Source organism: Gopherus evgoodei, chromosome 8, assembly GCF_007399415.2.
Source record: "Gopherus evgoodei ecotype Sinaloan lineage chromosome 8, rGopEvg1_v1.p, whole genome shotgun sequence".
NCBI lineage: Eukaryota > Metazoa > Chordata > Testudines > Testudinidae > Gopherus > Gopherus evgoodei.
In genome coordinates this window covers 58,757,568-58,776,166 of record NC_044329.1, presented here as the reverse complement: position 1 = coordinate 58,776,166, position 18,599 = coordinate 58,757,568, and the positions used below count along the sequence as shown (strand labels likewise).

Below are 18,599 nucleotides of genomic sequence, written 5' to 3'. Positions count from 1 at the left end.
AGATCACCCCACGATAGGCAAAACTGTTAATATTTCAGGAAGTTATTTAGTAGAAAGGGAGAGAACCTTATTTGTGACAGATTATGCATTAATTTCTTTGTATCTAGGATCAGGAAATAGTTCAGCTGTGAGTTAAAAAGAGGCTGAATGTCCTTGCTAACTAGGCTGTGGAGGCATTTGGCACAGAAATCATTTAAACTTTTTTATAAGCCCTTTTTTATTAGTATCAGTTGTGGGTGTAAACAGTTATCACAGATACTTATATTTTCCATACATCTAATTATTCAGATCAATTAATATTTTGTGACTGGTGCTAACTAATTTCTTAAATTTTGTTTTCTGCTGTCTAAGCTTGTTGCTTTTCCAGGTTTGCTGACAATGACCCGGAATGCATCATTCTGACTCATTAGAGATGGCAGAAATCTCATGAAACCCCTGTCTACTAGTATCTTGCACCTCTAGGCATGACTAAATAATGTGGAACAACAATAGCTTTTCAGTGTTACTTAAAATTTATTCATGTGCATTCTACAGCCTGGTTAATTGGGAGTGTTCAGCATGCACCTTTGGATTCAACTCAAAATTCACCTAACTTTCAGTTTGCCTATTTTAAAAAAAAAGAAAAAAAGTCTCCAGGTTTTTTTTGTTTTGCGAAGGTTATTGCTGGGGTATAATTTGGAATTTTTCTTTATATTTGTAACTTTTCATTACATGAAGCTAAAGCATGGCACACTCTTAGCTTATTGGTTAATTATAATGTATCAGACAGAGCAGGGACTCGAACCTGAGTGTTCCACATCCTAGGCGAGTAGCCCTTACCACTGGGTTGTTGAATATATTGGAGTCTCTCTCATTTTTCACAAATAATTGTGAAAGGTCTCTGTTTTGACCTGATGCAGAACAAGAAAAATGTTTTAAATCTTGAACTTTTCTTTTTTTTTTTTTTTTGGTAGGATGAGAAAGTTTCCATGCAACTCTACTTCTACGTGACATAGGCACTTCTGAAAATTTTACCCAACATACCTTTTTGTGGCCGTAGAGTTCAGAGTGGTTGTAGTGTCAGCTGAGACTAAGATTTTTGTTTTTTAATTAGAACAAATAAAGAACAGATAAAGTACAGTATCTAAGTTCTTATCTCTTTCCCATCATTGACGTGTATATATATTTGCAGCTAGTAAAAGATACAATCTCTACTTTCTTTTAGGTTAATTTAAAATTTGGTTTAAGAAGTCCAGAAGCTCGAACAGGAACAGAGACTGATACCTGTACGGCTTGTGCAGGTACCTTGATACTTGAGTTTGCTGCTTTAAGCCGATTCACAGGAACATCAATATTTGAGGTTTGCTTTCTATGGTCTCTTATTTATTGGGGTTAGGTTTTGAACTGTATGCTGTTACATTATTGTAATTTTAATTCAAATCCATGGGTAAAGAGTGAAAGAATTTTGGATTAGTTGTATTTGTGGCTGGTAATGGATTTTGCATCTTTTAGCTTTACTGTGCACAAGGATAAGTTGTGTTTTCAGAAGAATACTAATATGGCATATCGAAGTACTATTTTAATTTTTTTATTCAAAAGTTCTAGAAGGTGATTTACAGTAAAAGTAGTAATATCAATACAAAACTAAGTAAACTTAATATATTGAAGAGTCGGGTTAATAGACTCTTTCCAAGGTGCTTGGATAGAAAGGTTCTATTGATTTGTTTGACTAACATTGAAGAAGAGAATTGAGGCACATGGTATTTAAAGTGCATTTCTGTTCTGAAAATTCACTCTGAGAATAGCGTAGTGAACTTTCATGTTTTATGATTTCAAGGCAAATGAGTTTAGTTTGTCTCTCCTCCGCCACCCCCTCCCCCCCAAAATAAAATCTGCGCTTTGACTGCCAGCCCAGTATACTTAAATAGGGCCTTGACTCTTGAGCTTGGTTCATTCCTTAAAAAATTCTGCAGACCAGATTAGGCCCTCAGTGACATATGTGATCTTCATGTTATGCCCCGGTGATGTGTGCAACCCCCATTCTCTTCACTCAGTTTGTACTGATGTACTCATTGCCATGCAACACAGTGTTTTTTTGTTTGTTTGTTTGTTTTTTTAACTTCATAAGGGGAAATATAAGCCAGTTTCTCTTAACTGTACTGGCTGTGCAAGGCTAATTGGAGTAAAAATGCAGGTACAATTCTGAATACATAGTTAAGTTGAATAACAAGGTGCTAGTTTCACACTGCCACTTTTAAGACTGGAACTGTTTTTGAAATGCATTCTCTTGTTCTGCTTCATTGAAAAGCAAAAAAGATATTAAAGCGAAATAGTAAAACTAAGGGGTTTAACTTCTTTAAATAAGGCTTGTAACTTTACAGCAGTATAAGTGTGGTGACTGCAATTTATTCACTAAAGATGTGAGAATTTTCAAACGTGCCTAAGTAACTATTCCCATTGCAAAGTCAAAAATATCTGACACATACTAATAGGGCTTTGTCAAATCCGAGTGCTGGACTAGAGATCTGAGACAGATTCTCTCCTTTGATGTAGTGTGTAAACAAATTAAACAGGCTCGACCAAAATTTATTCTGGGTTCAGCTGTAAGGTATTTTTCATTCTTAATTTGATTAACCAAATATTTCAGAGTTAATTCCTGGAGTACACTACTAGCTTTCTGTTTAGATTATTGTATCTCAACACATCTTAAATTATTCATGTTTTTCTCCCATTTAATACCAATCTATTCCCATTATGTAACATATTGCAATACAAACTTCCCAAGCATTTGATTTAAAGCCTTTAGAATCAGAGACTTTTTGCATATTTTCAACAGCCCTCTGACTCTCACTGCTGTCTGCTACTCTCTTGTTGTTTGTAGAAGGGAGTCACCATCCAAGAGACTCTAAGTCAGCAGTGCCAAGTGAGCAACCAACTCAGATTCACAGTAGTCTGTATGAGAAGTGCTGTATACATAGCTGTATTGTCTTCCGTTTGTAATGTTAAAGATAGAAATCCTCCACTGAGAGAGATGGGCATTATATTTTTTTTACCAGTCCTATGAATCTGCTGGAAGAGTGTCATGGAAGAGTGTCAAGGAGAAGTGTCATGCCAAGTATCTGCATTATGAGGATACACATCCGAGCTGTCCCGAGAACGTGCTTATCATCCTGAAACTACATTTTAACTTTCTCCTAACAACCCGTTTTCCACACTAAATCAGTAGAATTCCATCCACAATCTTGGGTTTTCCATACAGCATTAGTCTGGGACAACATTTGTCCCCAGGACAGGGAACCAATTAGTATAATCAGTAACCCCACAGCAATGCATCTCTTCCTGAATGATATTCTATGCGTTCTTCAGCCTCACATTATTTTCTGTATTGTAAAGCTGAAGGCCTTCTTTCAAATCCTTCTTTGCATTCTCATTGACCTTGTCCATATAAACAAAACAAAATCAGTAATATCAGCTCTGCCAGGAGAATTATCAGCAAAATGATGAAAAAATTTAAAAGGAGGCACTTGTTTTCCTTGATAGCACCCAGATGGGTTGGATTTTTAAAAAGCACCAAGTGTTGGCCTAACTCTGCTCTCATTAAAGTCAATGAGAGCAGTTAGGCCAACACTGAGTACTTTTGATTCTCTCACCCTTAAAACCTAGCATTCCAGGCTGGTTGTCTATATCCTTTTTTTGACTAGGTAGTCACCCCAGTTCATGCCTCCCTTTGTGTATTTACAAGGGGCTAATGCACATACTTAGCCTAACTGTTGGATAGAGCTACTGTGCCACCTAGAAACATCTGAAAAGATGTGTGTGGCAGTGGGGATGGGGTAGGCATAATTTATTAGGCAATCTGACTATATCCCATTGGATTAGAATAAATTAGTTGTTGCACCATTTCATTGGAGGGTCTTGAAATGTTATATAAGGGTTTTTGGTTTTGTTTTTAATTTTTGAAGGATTTTTTTAATGGTTACAAACAAAAAGGGTCTTTATACCTATTTTGTTGGTTGGAAACAGAGACACAGACAAGGTATGTGACTTGCCCAAAGCTATATAGTGTGTAGGCAGCCGTTACAGATAGAATACAAATACTTTTAATTAGCAACAAAATGACTAGTTAAATGGAATAAGTGCTGCTTTTCAAGAGAATTCAATGCATTATTGAGCTTCGTAGTTCTACCTTTAGGAAATTCAGTCTAAATATGAATCTCTATATCTATATCTATACTACTTCATAGCTCCATTATTTTAGTGGACAAAACCCCCAAAAGCTTGTATACCAGCACCTGATGCTTTTTCTTGCCTCTTGCATTGCCCTGTAATTACACTTAAATTAAAATATTTTTTGTTGGTTCCAGGAATATGCACGGAAGGCGCTTGATTTTCTTTGGGAAAAAAGACAACGCAACAGTAATTTAGTGGGAGTTACCATTAATATACATACTGGAGACTGGGTCCGCAAAGGTATGTGGCTTTGACTAAGACCCATGATCACATGCAGCTCTTGGGAGTTTAAAGTGGACTTGGGAAGGCAAACTTTCAGATCTGAAGAAACCAGGTATAATGAAGCCTGGTCTTTCTCTTCAAGAATATCTTGCCTGAGAAATTAGTTTTTGTTTCAAGGAAAACATTCCCTAATTCCCTGGATGCTGAGAGATTTCTTAGTGCTAAATTTTCAAAGAATCTACTTAAAGTGCACAATAAAGTATAAATAAGAGTGTAATTGTGTATTCAGGCCAATAAAAATATTTTCGTACAAGGAAATTAAACACTTGACTTAATAGCATGCCTGAGCATACTCTTTTATGTTCAAATATACTAGAACACATTTTCAAAAAAGCAGGAAAATAATGCACACTACTCAGTGCAGCCCTTCTTTAATCTGCCTGCTCTTTTATTTGCACCATCAGTTGTCCTGAACATCCCTTCTTTTCTTTCATTCAAACAATAGCCATTGAAATGAAATTGAAAATTAGCAGTTGAAAACTTTTATCCATGTAACTATTTAAATTTAAAAATACAGTACTTCTGTATCTTGTGCTATTTCTAGATAGTGGAGTTGGAGCAGGAATAGACTCGTATTATGAATATTTATTAAAAGCCTATGTCTTGCTTGGAGATGACCGTTTCCTGGAAAGATTTAACACAGTAAGTTGATTTAACTTTTTGCTCAAGTATTTTCCCCATTTAAGAATAATTTTTAGTGTTGTCTTTTAGCTGTTAGATTCCTGCTTTGTACTTCATGGACTTTGCAAGGTTTTTCAGAATTTTGCAATGTCTGTACTGCTCATTCTTTCTGTTGTGTTGTAGCCAAACTTGAATTGGCTACCGTACCCACGTATGTTCCTCTTCCCCGCCCGACAAGGGTGGAGACCTCCTATGTAGCTGTGGGACTGAAGGAGCTCCTATATATCGCTCCTTGTTTGCGTCCCACACCAGTATAACTATAACTTTCTAACCAAGGAGGGCTGTGTTGACACTTACTTTGGAGCTCAACAATGCTATTTTTACACTGTTGTACAGAAAACCCTATTAATGTAAGGCCTCTCATCGCAAAGTAAGCTGAAAGCTCCTGCTGGCTCTCAGAGCAACAGATAGAATCTGAAAATCAAATTCTGGGTTTCATCTATTGGAGCAGAGCCATGAGTACAGAGACACTAAGCCAGCCCAATGCTTATATGAGTATAACCTGCAAAAACATGTGTCTTTGTTCATAGGTTTATTAGATTCATAAGACAGCTAAATTTTCTGAAAATCGTGGACTCTTCTCAGTAAAATAATCATGGAATCATAGACTATCAGGGTTGGAAGGGACCTCAGGAGGTCATCTAGTTCAACCCCCTGCTCAAAGCAGGACCAGTCCCCAGACTGATTTTTACCCCAGTTCCCTAAATGGCCCCCTCAGGGATTGAACTCACAACCCTGGGTTTAGCAGGCCAATGCTCAAACCACTGAGCTTTGATACAGAACGGTGATGCACAAATAAAATGAATTTTCTTGATTCTTGCATGCAATATAAAAGTCAAACCATAGCTAAAAGCCTGTCAGAACAGTACAAATAATTTAGATTGCTAATGTGTATAGCTGTCATTATAATAATGTAATTGGGCTTCCGATATGTTCAGCCCATGATATAGTATTACTTCCTAAACTCCTCAACTGAAAGTTGAGGACTTTATGTTAAAAACTGTGAGGTCTGCAATGCAAACACAAATAAGACAGCTGTCCTGGGGAAAAGAGGGATTAGGAGTGGGTAAGCAGACAAGTTATCCAAAAGGTTTTAAAAACTTTTTACAGCAGTTAGTCTCGTTTGGTGTTTTTCTTATACATGCATTTTGGAGTTCTCTGCTTCAGCCATAGTAAGTGAGAAAGTGCAGCCATCTTTATTGCTGTTAGCCAGCTTAAAAACCATGCCACAGGAGCCAGACAATGCAGATGAGGTATAGTAGCCAAACAGAGAAAAAACGTAGCTATTCATGGTAATGATTGCTGGATATATTTGTGAACATGTATATGTATATATTACTGTATAGCTGTGCAATAATTATTCATTCTGATTTGTGTAACTAGGAACTGTGTTTTTATTTATGTATTATTAATTGCCGGGATGCTTTTCCCTGAGACCATTACCTTCCTGAAATGAAATATAGCAAACTACTGGGTTTTCATGTCCCTTTTGAAAGAGATGTGAGCTCTTGATGTTTCTGTTTTTGTTAGCACTATGATGCCATAATGAGGTACATTAGTCAACCACCTCTTCTGCTTGATGTTCATATTCACAAACCAATGCTAAATGCTCGGACCTGGATGGATTCTTTGCTTGCATTCTTCCCAGGCTTGCAGGTAAGGTTTCTAAAACCTCCAGTCCCCAGATCACATTAAATAGACTCATTAATAATTGTTCATAAAAACAGATATGAAAAATACATAATATAGTTGCTAACATTTTTAAAAGTTAAATTACTGAGCCTAAATGACATCTGCTGTGGAAGAGGGCTTTGTTTGCCTTTGCTTTCTCTGCTGGTTATATTAAATCATGCAGCCATCAAATTATTTCCAAGTTTGTACTGGCTGTTAAGAGGGAAAACTGTCTGAACGTTCATACCCTTTCATTATCTACCTGGCTCTGCTTCTTTTATCTCTTAACTCCTTGAAGATCATGTAAAATGCTTGACTTAAACTCTAATAGTCTTCTGTAGAAGTTTTTTTTAATTCATATGCAAATCATTTTTTAGGGGAGAAAAAAACAAACTCCTGCAAGAGTGGAGCAAGATACTTCTCCTCTTCCCCCACCCCCTCTTTCACTTAACTCTCAACTATAGAGATCCCTTTTCTTCTTAGGATATAGTTCTTACTTGCCAAGCTCACAGCTTACTAATTTTGTTACCCAAATTCAAAGTGATAACCAAAAGGTTTCAAGGCATATCAGATGCTCAACTTCCATTTCTAGCAGTCTAAAATATATACCTGGCCACCCTACTCATGGGTCTTAAGACTTCCTGTTGATATTTCTGTCTTACCTTTGTCACTGGCTCCCTTCATTATATCTCATCTCCTCCTCTCTTTCCCCCCGCCTCCCACGTACATGCTGCAGATGTTTGTCATTAGTTCCCCTGCCTGTCTTTCCTCCATGACCTACTGCATAGTCTTCAAGATTAAATGAGTTTGCAACTGGTAGCAGTGTTGATTTTCAAAACAACCCCACTCCCACCTTATTCAGACCCATCTCTGAGTGTTCATTGCTGAATCTCTGAAACATGATAAGTTTCCTGCTTGTATTTCTTCCCTCTATTTAGAATAAATCTTTGTAAGAATACATTTTGTATGGATGAATAAAAAGAATAGTCTCTTGTTCCAGGATTTACTTACAACCAGATTCAGAAGGCTGGTATTATGATTGCATGAGAAGTCCGTTCTGCAGCCTGCTAGGCCTTCAAAATCATATGAGCCACTCTGGGTTCCCAAGGGGCTTTAAATATCTGATTGAGAATCTGTCCTCAGAGCTTTCAGAAGCAATTCTGGTAGAAAAATTTGAACTGAAGGTAATGGGTCCATTCAAGTCCTGGGCTGCAGATGCATTTTGTAACATCTGTCACAAACCTGGGCAAATTCCCTTTTAAACCAGGATTTCAGTCTGAGTATGATCCTGTCCTCTTTCCTGCAAGTCAGTTATGATTGCAGTGAAATAGTGGTCTTTTAAGGGTTGCAGTCAGTCACTCATGTTTCCTATCCCATGTTAAATAGAAAAACATAAATAAAGCAGATTATACACTGAAACAAAGGATCATGATTTACTATATTATTGTGTATGCTGGCAATGTATACAGTCTTGTACAGCTATCATGCCTGACTTTTATATATTTATTGCTATTGTTCTCAATTTGTAGGTATTGAAAGGTGACATTAGACCTGCTATTGAAACTCATGAGATGTTATATCAGGTGATAAAAAAGCATAACTTTCTTCCTGAGGTAAGGCGGAAGGTTATGTAAACTGATTCTGATCTCAGTTCAAGTAATACTAGACATAATGTACAACTAAAAAAAAAAAAAAAAAAGGGGTACAAACCCACATGCACAACAGGAGTGGTGTTCTGGATATGAAACATTTTTCCCTGAGAGATTGTAACTACCAATAGTGGGAAACAATTGTTATATAACAGATAAGTGATAATAAATAAATGTTATTTTTTAAACTGACCTTGGATCACTTCACACTAGTATATAAAGTTTACATAACATTTATATGAAACTATCTTTTTGGTGATGTAATGGCTTTATGCTATTAAATCACACTAACTTCTCATTTTCTTCTGTTTCTTGGCCAAGTGAAGCCTGAATCCATTGGAGAAGTAAAATGTTCAGGGCCATATTTGCATCGAGCCTCTGAAAACATTCCTACGGATATTGTGTTGAGTCTGAAAACAAGTTAATTGTGCACACACAAGCCGGTTTGCCTGTGTACAGTCATTACTGGAACATTTGCATAGGCACTTAAAAATTTGGTCCTTGGTTTTCAGTGGACAGAGGCTATCTTTGTTTTTCTGGTACTTGTTCGATTGCTGACTAGCTGCTGTAGTATTCATACCATAGGTGGCTGCTTGCCTGTCCTAGCATTCAGAGATAAGTCGCAGTTTTGTTTTGTTTTTAACATAATCAGACCTGCCTATTCTGGATCTATACCTTTGCTACACATGAAGGATGAATAACTTTGAATGCCTGACTTTATCCCAGCTACATGAATCCAGAATAGAGCAGAATAAATCAAATGGGTGCATAGGGCCTAATTTTGAACTCTCTTTACTCTGAAATAACGCCATTGCCTGACTTATACTGGTGTATGTAAGATCAGAATCAGGCCTGTCATCAAAGAATATTATTTTCTATCAGTTTTTTTTTTTCAAAAAGTAATCTTCTAGCTGTTGACAGGAATCCTAGAGCAAATTTGGATAGGGGCTTTTTATAATTAGAAATGGAAATAAATGAGAAAGGAGTAGATCAGAACTTGCACCCTTCTGCCTATTTGTTTTGAAAGCTAAAATAATAATTCACTGTCTGTATATACTTATGCCTCCATTTATTTATCTCTATTCTTTCTTCCTCAGGCTTTCACAACAGACTTCAGGGTTCACTGGGCTCAGCACCCTTTAAGACCAGAATTTGCAGAAAGCACCTATTTCTTGTATAAAGTAAGACCACTTTCTTCATCGCTTTGGCTTTTCGACACTTGGTACTAAGGTTTGGATTTTATTGGTGTTGCGTCCCAAACTGGACCCCAATTCGTCCACTGATGCCAGAGTTAAATGCTTATGGCACGCAAGCCAGATGCAGGCACTCTTTGTTGTTGGAAAATGTCTTCAGAGTTTTGTTTTATAAGACAAGGATTTTCAAAGGTACAAAGGGGCCCGGCCCCTTCAGATTCAGTAACAGTTGGGTGCCTGACGCCCAGATTTTTAAAGGTATTTAGGCACTGCAAGGCCTAAGTCTTACTTTCAAATTATCTTTAAAAATCTGGGCATAACTCCCATCTCTTCCGTTGATTGTCCCAGCATAATATAGTTTGTCCATGTAGTGTAAATGGTAATGCACTGTATTTGAAAGGAACTTTCTCTTCTGCATATGGCTCTTCTCTTTTGAAACAATGACACAAAATATAATGGATGTGTAAAAGAAAAAAAAAGGCAACATACCAGAAACTAATGCATAACAAGTATTTCTAAAAAACCAGCTATACATTTTACGTCATATCTAAGTATTAAGCAACTTTTCTAAAAATAGGCTACTGGGGACCCTTACTACCTAGAAGTAGGAAAAACGCTCATTGAAAATTTAAACAAATATGCTAGAGTACCCTGTGGATTTGCTGCAATGAAGGACGTTCGTACTGGAAGCCATGAGGACAGGTAAGTGTGTAGTGATTTTTAAGTTTATTAGAAAATATAAAAGGAGTCTAACTTATTTTTATGTGTATTAAGATTAATTGAGTTTTTGATAGGTGCTGATGGTGTATTCTGTGTTTATCTAAATAAACCAACCTTCAGATTATGCATATTTGATTTGATCTTAATGGAATATCTGTAGTCTAATTGGCCTTAAACCAGGGCCGGCGCTTCCATTTTGGCGACCTACGTGGTCACCTAGGGCGCCAGGATTTGGGAGGGCAGCAGACTGCTCTGGTGGACCTCCCACAGGCATTCCTGCGGACGGTCTGCTGGTCTCGCAGCTCCGGTGGAGCATCCGCAGGAACGCCTGCGGGAGGTCCACCGGAGCCGCGGGACCGGCGAGCTGGCCCTGCGCCTAGGGTGCCAGAATCCCTCGTGCTGCTCCTGCCTTAAACACTTTCAAAATTCATAGCCTTAAATTATAACATTTCTGTATTAAAGTGAAGACAGCCTATTCTGATATTTTCTTTATAGATCTTTTTAATACAACTTGATAGTGGTTAAGTAGATTAAATTTGAAGCATATTTCATTTGAAAAATGTTGACTTTGGAATTCTCAAGCAGTACATTATTATTGTAACACCACTTTTCCATTGAACTTCTTGAACTATTATTTCCCTCTGTAAACACAGTTTCCTCCTCCTGGAATTCTGCAGTAGTTGCAGCACTCAAGCAGGGCTAATAAGCTCAAAAGTTATTAAGGCTGCAGATTTGTCATAGCCTTTTTTTATTAAACACAGAGCAGCCTTGGTAAATTTAGAACAGGCTGTAAAATCTGCGTCTCCTATCTGAGCCCTGATACCGTGGATTGTGAAGGGAGGACCCTGGCACTTTCCTGAGCCCCCTTCCCAGGATGCAGCATCATTGGGAAGGTGGAATGCAGCCTGGATGTTGGAGCCTCCCCCAAGGAGAGCAGCCACAGGGGATGTGCAGGGCTGAACAGTACCTCCCCCTGCCCTCTCTGGGCTCTGCTCTGTGCCCAAGCTCAGGTTTAGCACAACCCAGTGCTGCTATTCAGCTCAGTCAAATACGGCCTGGCCGCCCTGCTTCCCACCTTTCTCTTCATCGTGACATAAAGGCAGCTGAGCTAAACCTGAGCAGCGCTGGGACTGCCTGTGCCAGGTTACAGTGCACAGAGTGGGGAGCTGAGCCCAGCCACCCAGGGCAGGATCTCCAGCTGTGGGGAAATCATGGAAAAACAGGAATATGACCCTGTTTGACTTTTTTCCCCCACCATGACAAACCTGCAATGCTAAGTATCATTAACTGTTTGGAAATTGAATATCCTGAGCATTTGTTTTACTGCCACATTGGGAAATAGTACTGTTCTTAAGGTTATCTTCTCTCTCTCCCCCCTCCCTTGCCCCATAGAATGGATTCTTTCTTCCTGGCTGAGATGTTTAAATACCTTTACCTGCTCTTTGCTGACAAGGAAGACATGGTTTTTGATATAGAAGATTATATTTTCACTACAGAGGCTCATCTATTGCCCCTTTGGCTCTCTACTACAAACCAAACAATGTCTAAGAAAAATACAGTGAGTGACCTTTTTAAACTTTAGTCTGTTTTTAATACCACTTTAATTAAAGTGTTTTTAGATGGAAAAATCAGGATAAATGGTAAGTTTCAAAAATCTTACATTGCTTACAGATTTTAATACAAACTGTTTTATTATGACAGTAATTAGTGGCACCCTTGAATATTATCAGTTTTTTTTCCATGACCAAACCTGTTTTTTAGGTATTTCTAACTCAACCATAAAACCTTGCTCCAGGCTGGAACTTGGCAGAGAGGTCACAGAACACACTTGCTTACAAAAAACAAACCAATAAAACCTAATCTTCAAATAAATAAATAAATACAACATTTTCTTGTTTTGTGGAGCTTAGATTTATTGCCTCTTTAAAAATACTTTAACCATAGTGTAGATTAAATTTGCCAAGTCATTTTTTATATTAAGGGAAAAATAAAATGCAGAGTGAGCTAGTCTACTGACCTAGGGTTTAGTACCTGGGAGGAAACCCAAGTTAGCTTTCCAGATCTAGGGCCAGATCTTCAGCTCATGTGAAATGTTGAAATAAGTAGAGCTATAGTTGAGCTCGCTCAGGCTCTTAGAGCAGGTCTTAACTACCCGCCGGATCAGTGGGTAGTGATCGATGTATCGGGTCAATTTATCACGTCTAGTGTAGCTGTGATAAAATCGATCCCCGATCACGTTCCCTGTCGACTCCGGAACTCCAGCTCGCAAGAGGCGGAAGCGGAGTTGACAGGAGTGGCAGCAGTCGACTCACCACGGTCCTCATGGCCAGGTCGACTCAGACTCTGCTGGAAGTGGTCATGGTGATGTAGTCTAAACAGTACTTTTTCTTGCTGCTTTCCTTCTGAGAGACTGATATTTCCAGTATCAGTAGCTCATCTGACAGGCTAAATAAACAGATGAGAAAGTGAACAGAGGATTATTGATCAGCTAGGGATTCCCCCAGTGTTAATCTGCTTTTATTTTGATTTGAAGTGTGTTCACTCTTGGATAATTCTTAGTTAATCCATTACTTAGCATTTTCTTATTTACACAGCAGGGCAATATGCACTATAAGGGTGAGACTTGTGAAGCACACCAAGGTGTTGCGCACTAACTGGCCCAAGTGTGCATTAACGTAGTGCTGTTTGAAAGGGCACTATGTTCATGTGTAATAGGAAGACTGTAGTTCATGACAGCAGACCAGTTAGTGTGCAACACACTGATGTGCTTTAGAAATCACACTCGCCAACTGTGCATTGTAGACAAGACACTCAAGGTATGTTTATAATAAACATAATAAAAGACCCATGGCTGGCCTGGAGCCTGAACACTACATTGCAATTTTATAGCCTCACAGTCCAAGCCCCAAAAGCCTGTGTGAGGTTACCCAGGCTCTGAGACTTGGTGCCATGGGTTTTTTATCCCAGTAGAGATGTGTGTCAGATCAGTTGTGGAAAACTGAGGTCACAGACTTTTTTTGGCTGAGGGCTTTCTTCCTGGAGAACTTAGTAAATTCAAGAGAAGCTTCACAGTTATATTGAGTGAATTCAACATTGAAAATAAAGGAAATACTGCTCTAGGAACCTGAAGACCAATAATTTTGAGGTTAGACTTGTAAAATAATTTGTAGTGTGCTATACAGAGTTCATTAATGCCATTGCATGTTAACCTTCATTAACAAAAATTGGTCATATTCCTTCATAGCTATCTGTGCTATTCATTGCTCTGCTGTCCTTTTCATGGAAGTGTTGGCTGTCTCCAAAACCTTTCAGAGAAACAGGATAGTACCAATTAAAGATAAGCATGGATTTAAAAGGCACAGATCTTGTACTGGCAAGTCTCATCTTACACGAGGGTTCTGTTCCACAGTTAGTGCGTAAAGCGAAAACCGCGTATAGTGAAACACTCATTGAGTTGAATGGTGGGCAGAATTGCCTGCACTACAGATGCAGTTTTTATATTGTTGTTGTTCATTCCCCCCCTCCCTGTTTTTGCTGACCGTGCAAAGCTGAATTTGCGCATGTTAAATACGCCTAAGATGTGACTTGCCTGTATTATTAAAGCAAAACTTTTAAAATGAAGTTTATACTAATATTTGTAGAAACTCTTGAAGTTCTGTATAGTGAGTATATTGTATCCCGTTTAGAAGGCAGAATATTTCCTTGATGGTAACTGTGTCCAGCTGTTGGGGAGTATGAAGCAGGGCCTCCTAAAAATCAGTAAAAACTCTGAGGAAAATCAGGTCTAAGCTGTGAAAGTAAATTCAATATAAGCATTGTTTAAATTACTAAATATTGATAAAGTAGGGTTTCATTGAAACATCTCCATCAGTCTAAGTTACTAATATCTGACTAAGGCAAAGATAGAAAAAGATCCCATTTAAAGTAGATGTCAGGAGCTTTTCTATCAAGGAAGAAATTGTAAAATAGACACAAGGTTATTGAAACCAAAACACTGATCATTTTAGAATCAGTTTGATTGCAATGAATGGGAGGGGAAAAGGAACACATCTTAATGGGCTGTATTGCTTATATTTATTCTAAGTATTATGCCACCACTTGAAATATCTGTGCCCTAGTGCATGATTAGCAATGTGGCCTCTTCCTGTTTCACTATTTGATTTGATAGAAGACAGTGGGGGAACAGTTTTACTGGCTCTTAGTTTGCAGACTTTTCTCCCTGTAGGTGGGTTGGCTCTATTGATTTTATGTTGGTCATACTTCTAAGATAATTACTCACTCAATTACTTAGTATGTAGCAACTTCTTCCAGTAAAATAAGTAACAACTTTGTTATGCTATAGCAACTTGAATTTTTGTGTGTGTGTGTGGTTTTTTTTTTGGGGGGGGAGCCTTTTTATGTGCCTTTAAATACTGGGTCTTAGAGAATTATTAATTATTGTTGATAAATCTTAAATGACTTTTCTCACAGGTGTGTTGTAAATAGATAAGTATTATACTCATTTTACAGATAGGGAAACTGGGCTGTAGTGAAGTTAAATGCCTTGCCTGGGATCACCCACTAAGTCATTTGCAGAGCCAGGAACAGATACCAAACTATGATGCACTTCTTATGCTATAGTAAAACAGTGGTATTTGCAAATAACCAGTCTCTTCCTTTCAAAGGAAAACAAATGTCATTTGATTTACAGTTAAGGTCTGATTTGAAATTAGTTGATATAATTTTGTCACCCATAGGTTTACTTGACTGTTGCTATATGAATTGTGAGGAAGAGACTCTGGGGATTGTTCATATTGAAATCTATGAACAGGATGCTATATGTGGCAAAGTAACCTTATTTATTAATGTTTAGTTTTATGGTTTCTTTGTGTCAAGTCATCTTAGGCAGCTCAGAAATCAACAGAAGATATTTAACTGAACTGAGATGATCTCATGGAATATTCTTAAAAAAAAAAAAAAAAATCATCTGAGGCATGTCTGTTGACATAAGACAGGAAATCCTAGTGGCCTGGAGCTGCCACAGCAAAAATATAGACACTATTAAATTTACACCTAAAGCAAAAAACACAGTTTTCTCCTGTCTGAGAGAACAAGAAGTTACATAGGGTACCAGATGTTCGGTATAGTACGGCTTGAAATCACCACTTACCAGTAGAGGGCCTAATCCTTCAATTTTTGTAACTAGGGTTTGGGGTTGTGTTTTTTTTTTTTTTTTTTTTAAATTCTGGACATTGTGGATGCAAAGATAACCTTGCAAATAGGAACCAAAGCAGGACTGCATTTGAGTCTTCAGCTACACACCTCTTGTGCCTTGGCTGCTGTTCATGTCTTTGCCAAATGCAGCAAAATAGAATCATGACCAGCATAATTTGTTTCATTCTGATTGGGAATGCTATGAAGACAGACAGGAGAGCTATTCAGAAAGAAAAATTAATATAAAAATGGAGACTAGGGGACACTTGGAATGCTAAAGGCTTCAAACATTAACACTTAAAATTTTATGCACATGCCAAGAAGCTAGCAAAAAAGCAGACAAGTCAAGTCCTACTACTGCTTGCTAGTAATTGTAGTTGTATGACATCTTCCTACCTTCAATGGTTATATGCTTTGTATGTATACAAATAACCTTTGATGATGCAGTCTACTGTTTGATATTTTCTTTTGATAAGCAATTTAGAGTAATTAGGTTTCTTAATAGATAATCTGCTTTGTACATTATAGACAACGGAATACACGGAGCTGGATGACAGTAACTTTGAGTGGACATGTCCGAACACGCAGATTCTCTTCCCAAATGACCCTATGTATGCTCAGAGTATCCGTGAACCTTTGAAAAATGTGGTGGATAAGAGCTGTCCTAGGGGCGTTGCCAGAGTGTAAGATGCATGTTTTATATTCTCCATTGCTAGGAATGGCCAGAAAATTGGCTGTCATTCAGTTTATTAAAAAAAAAAAAAAAAAAGCCTCCCAATCCCCTCTGCATATGTTAGTCAGATATGCTTACTTTGTTCACAAGATAGTATTCCTTTTGGCCCTGCATAGGCAGTAAAGCTAGCTGCATTTCCTAACAGTGTTCAGCTAACTTTCAGCTGCAGTTGATTATGTAAGAGTAGAAGATGCTCAGCATGAGTCGCAGATCCTAAATTAGGATTGCAGTAGTGCCAATTAGGAAAAAAAAAAATCAATTTGTAAACAGCAAAGGGGATCTGAAATCACTGAGAATAAATAAGAAAATTAATAGTTTCATTTCTATAGTTAACTGACTTTAAAGTCTTGTACTTTATTTTAGGTTCTGTAAAATTTGGAAAATCTGCCTTTATATGACTACTGTAATATTTATGCAGGTGAAAATTAAGGGCCAAGTAACAGTTGCATTGTATGCATCTGATGCTCAGTCTGTTAGGAAAACTGGCTTTTCTGGTTTTATTAAAATTCATTACTAAGATGCTGAACATTTAGAAATGATATTGAATGGTGCTGGCTCACACTTTAAGCAGATTGCTGATGTATCAGTTTTACATTATCAACATTGCACTGGAAAATGGTTGGGGAAGTTCACAGCTTTTTAAAACAATTATAATTTTAGGGTAACATTTTACCAAGAGCTTTGTTTGCTAGAACTTTAATTTTCATCTTGAGATAGTCCAGTGGAATGTTCATACAGTGGAGGATAGGAATGGGTTCTGATGGCAGTGAATATATTATGTCTCTAGCTTTGTACACCTCTCGTGTAAAACTGTTAGATAATTTTTTAACAAATATTACCAGTATGAAATTTTGGTCATTACCATCTTTGGCAGAGAAGAGAGTTTTGGGAGTGGACCAAAACCGCCACTGAGAGCCAGGGATTTCATGGCCAGTAACCCTGAGCATTTGGAGATACTGAAGAAGATGGGAGTCAGTTTGATTCACCTCAAAGATGGAAGAGTACAATTAGTGCAGCACGCAATTCAAGTAAGACCCATATATATTTTGTAGAAATCTTGGCCCATTGAAATCAGTAGAAAAATTCCTAATGACTGCAATAGGAGCAGATTTCATTCCTTGGTTTCACTCTAATTCCGCAGTTTGGGTTGCTTAGTTTAAAAAGGGACCTGCTGAAGCTTCAGCATACCTTTTTGCCTGTCCTTTGTTGCTACATGTGATAAAAAATATTATTTAATTGGTTTAATTTTTTTTGCCTCTTTCTTCAACTTTGTCTTGCAATTAAGTACCATTTTCTCTACTTGTTACAACCAAGGCCCTATTTATGTTGCAGCGAAATACTTGGATTGTGCAACACCTGCAGAAATTAAAATGTGAATTTGTATTGTATTATTCATTTTCATTTTTAGTTCAATCAGTGATCCTTGCATTTGTTTAATTGGGTATTACATGCAGTTTTTTGCTGTCTGTAAACTTAATTTTCATTGCGATACAGATTTGCACTAAACTCATAACAGCATAATAGAATTTTTTTTGGAGTGAAAGCTGCAGATTTTGGCAGCTTGGATATTTGTAGGGTGACCAGATGTCCTGATTTTATAGGGACAGTCCCAATATTTGGGGCTTTTTTTAATATGGGCTTCTATTACCCCCTGCCCTGTCCCGATTTTTCACACTTGCTATCTGGTCACCCTAGACATTTGGCACCTGAAGAATGTGAGAGAAGCATCTTAACTGCATGTCTCATCATGCTAGTAAAGCTAAGTGTTATCAGCTGTAGATTCAAGTTAACCAGCCCTCCAGCAAAGTTAAACAATTGTTTCATGCTGTCTGCAGATTCAAGCTGACATCACTGCATGAGTTTGCATACATCGCATTTGGAAAGTTTTCTTTGCTGCCATTAAGAATAAAAACTTCATTTTTAAAATGAATAGGGGGGAGGGATAGCTCAGTGGTTTGAGCACTGGCCTGCTAAACCCAGGGTTGTGAGTTCAAGCCTTGAGGGGGCCATTTAGGGAACTGGGGCAAAAATCTGTCTAGGGATTGGTCCTGCTTTGAGCAGGGGGTTGGACTAGATGACCTCCTGAGGTCCTTTCCATCCCTGACATTCTGTGATTATGAGGCACAATTTTGTGTTAGTTTCCTCAGCAGATTTGGCAGTTCCTGAATTGTAGAAGATGTAGTGCCCTAATTAAGAGCTTATTGTAAGGTGAAGCAGGACTGAGAGAGAGCACTTGTTCTAACAAATCTAAAAATAGCACAGACAAGG

At 37.9% G+C, this 18,599-nt stretch overlaps 1 protein-coding gene and 1 pseudogene across 7 annotated transcripts in view; one reads left to right on the top strand and one right to left on the bottom strand.

Moving 5' to 3' along the window:
* Positions 1 to 18,599, top strand: part of EDEM3 (ER degradation enhancing alpha-mannosidase like protein 3) — a 46,975-nt gene that overhangs the window by 15,969 nt on the left and 12,407 nt on the right. For all 7 annotated transcript variants that reach the window (XR_004001785.1, XR_004001784.1, XR_004001783.1 and 4 more), the window contains 10 exons: positions 1,205 to 1,339; positions 4,344 to 4,449; positions 5,036 to 5,133; positions 6,703 to 6,828; positions 8,373 to 8,456; positions 9,590 to 9,673; positions 10,263 to 10,387; positions 11,798 to 11,963; positions 16,127 to 16,281; positions 17,206 to 17,359. Coding sequence is in view for 4 of the 7 variants with exons in the window: in XM_030574167.1 (XP_030430027.1) it covers positions 1,205 to 1,339; positions 4,344 to 4,449; positions 5,036 to 5,133; positions 6,703 to 6,828; positions 8,373 to 8,456; positions 9,590 to 9,673; positions 10,263 to 10,387; positions 11,798 to 11,963; positions 16,127 to 16,281; positions 17,206 to 17,359 (1,233 nt within the window). In the remaining 3 variants the exon portion in view is untranslated. The remainder of the gene's footprint in view (positions 1 to 1,204; positions 1,340 to 4,343; positions 4,450 to 5,035; positions 5,134 to 6,702; positions 6,829 to 8,372; positions 8,457 to 9,589; positions 9,674 to 10,262; positions 10,388 to 11,797; positions 11,964 to 16,126; positions 16,282 to 17,205; positions 17,360 to 18,599) is intronic.
* Positions 1,346 to 4,136, bottom strand: LOC115656904 (annotated as a pseudogene).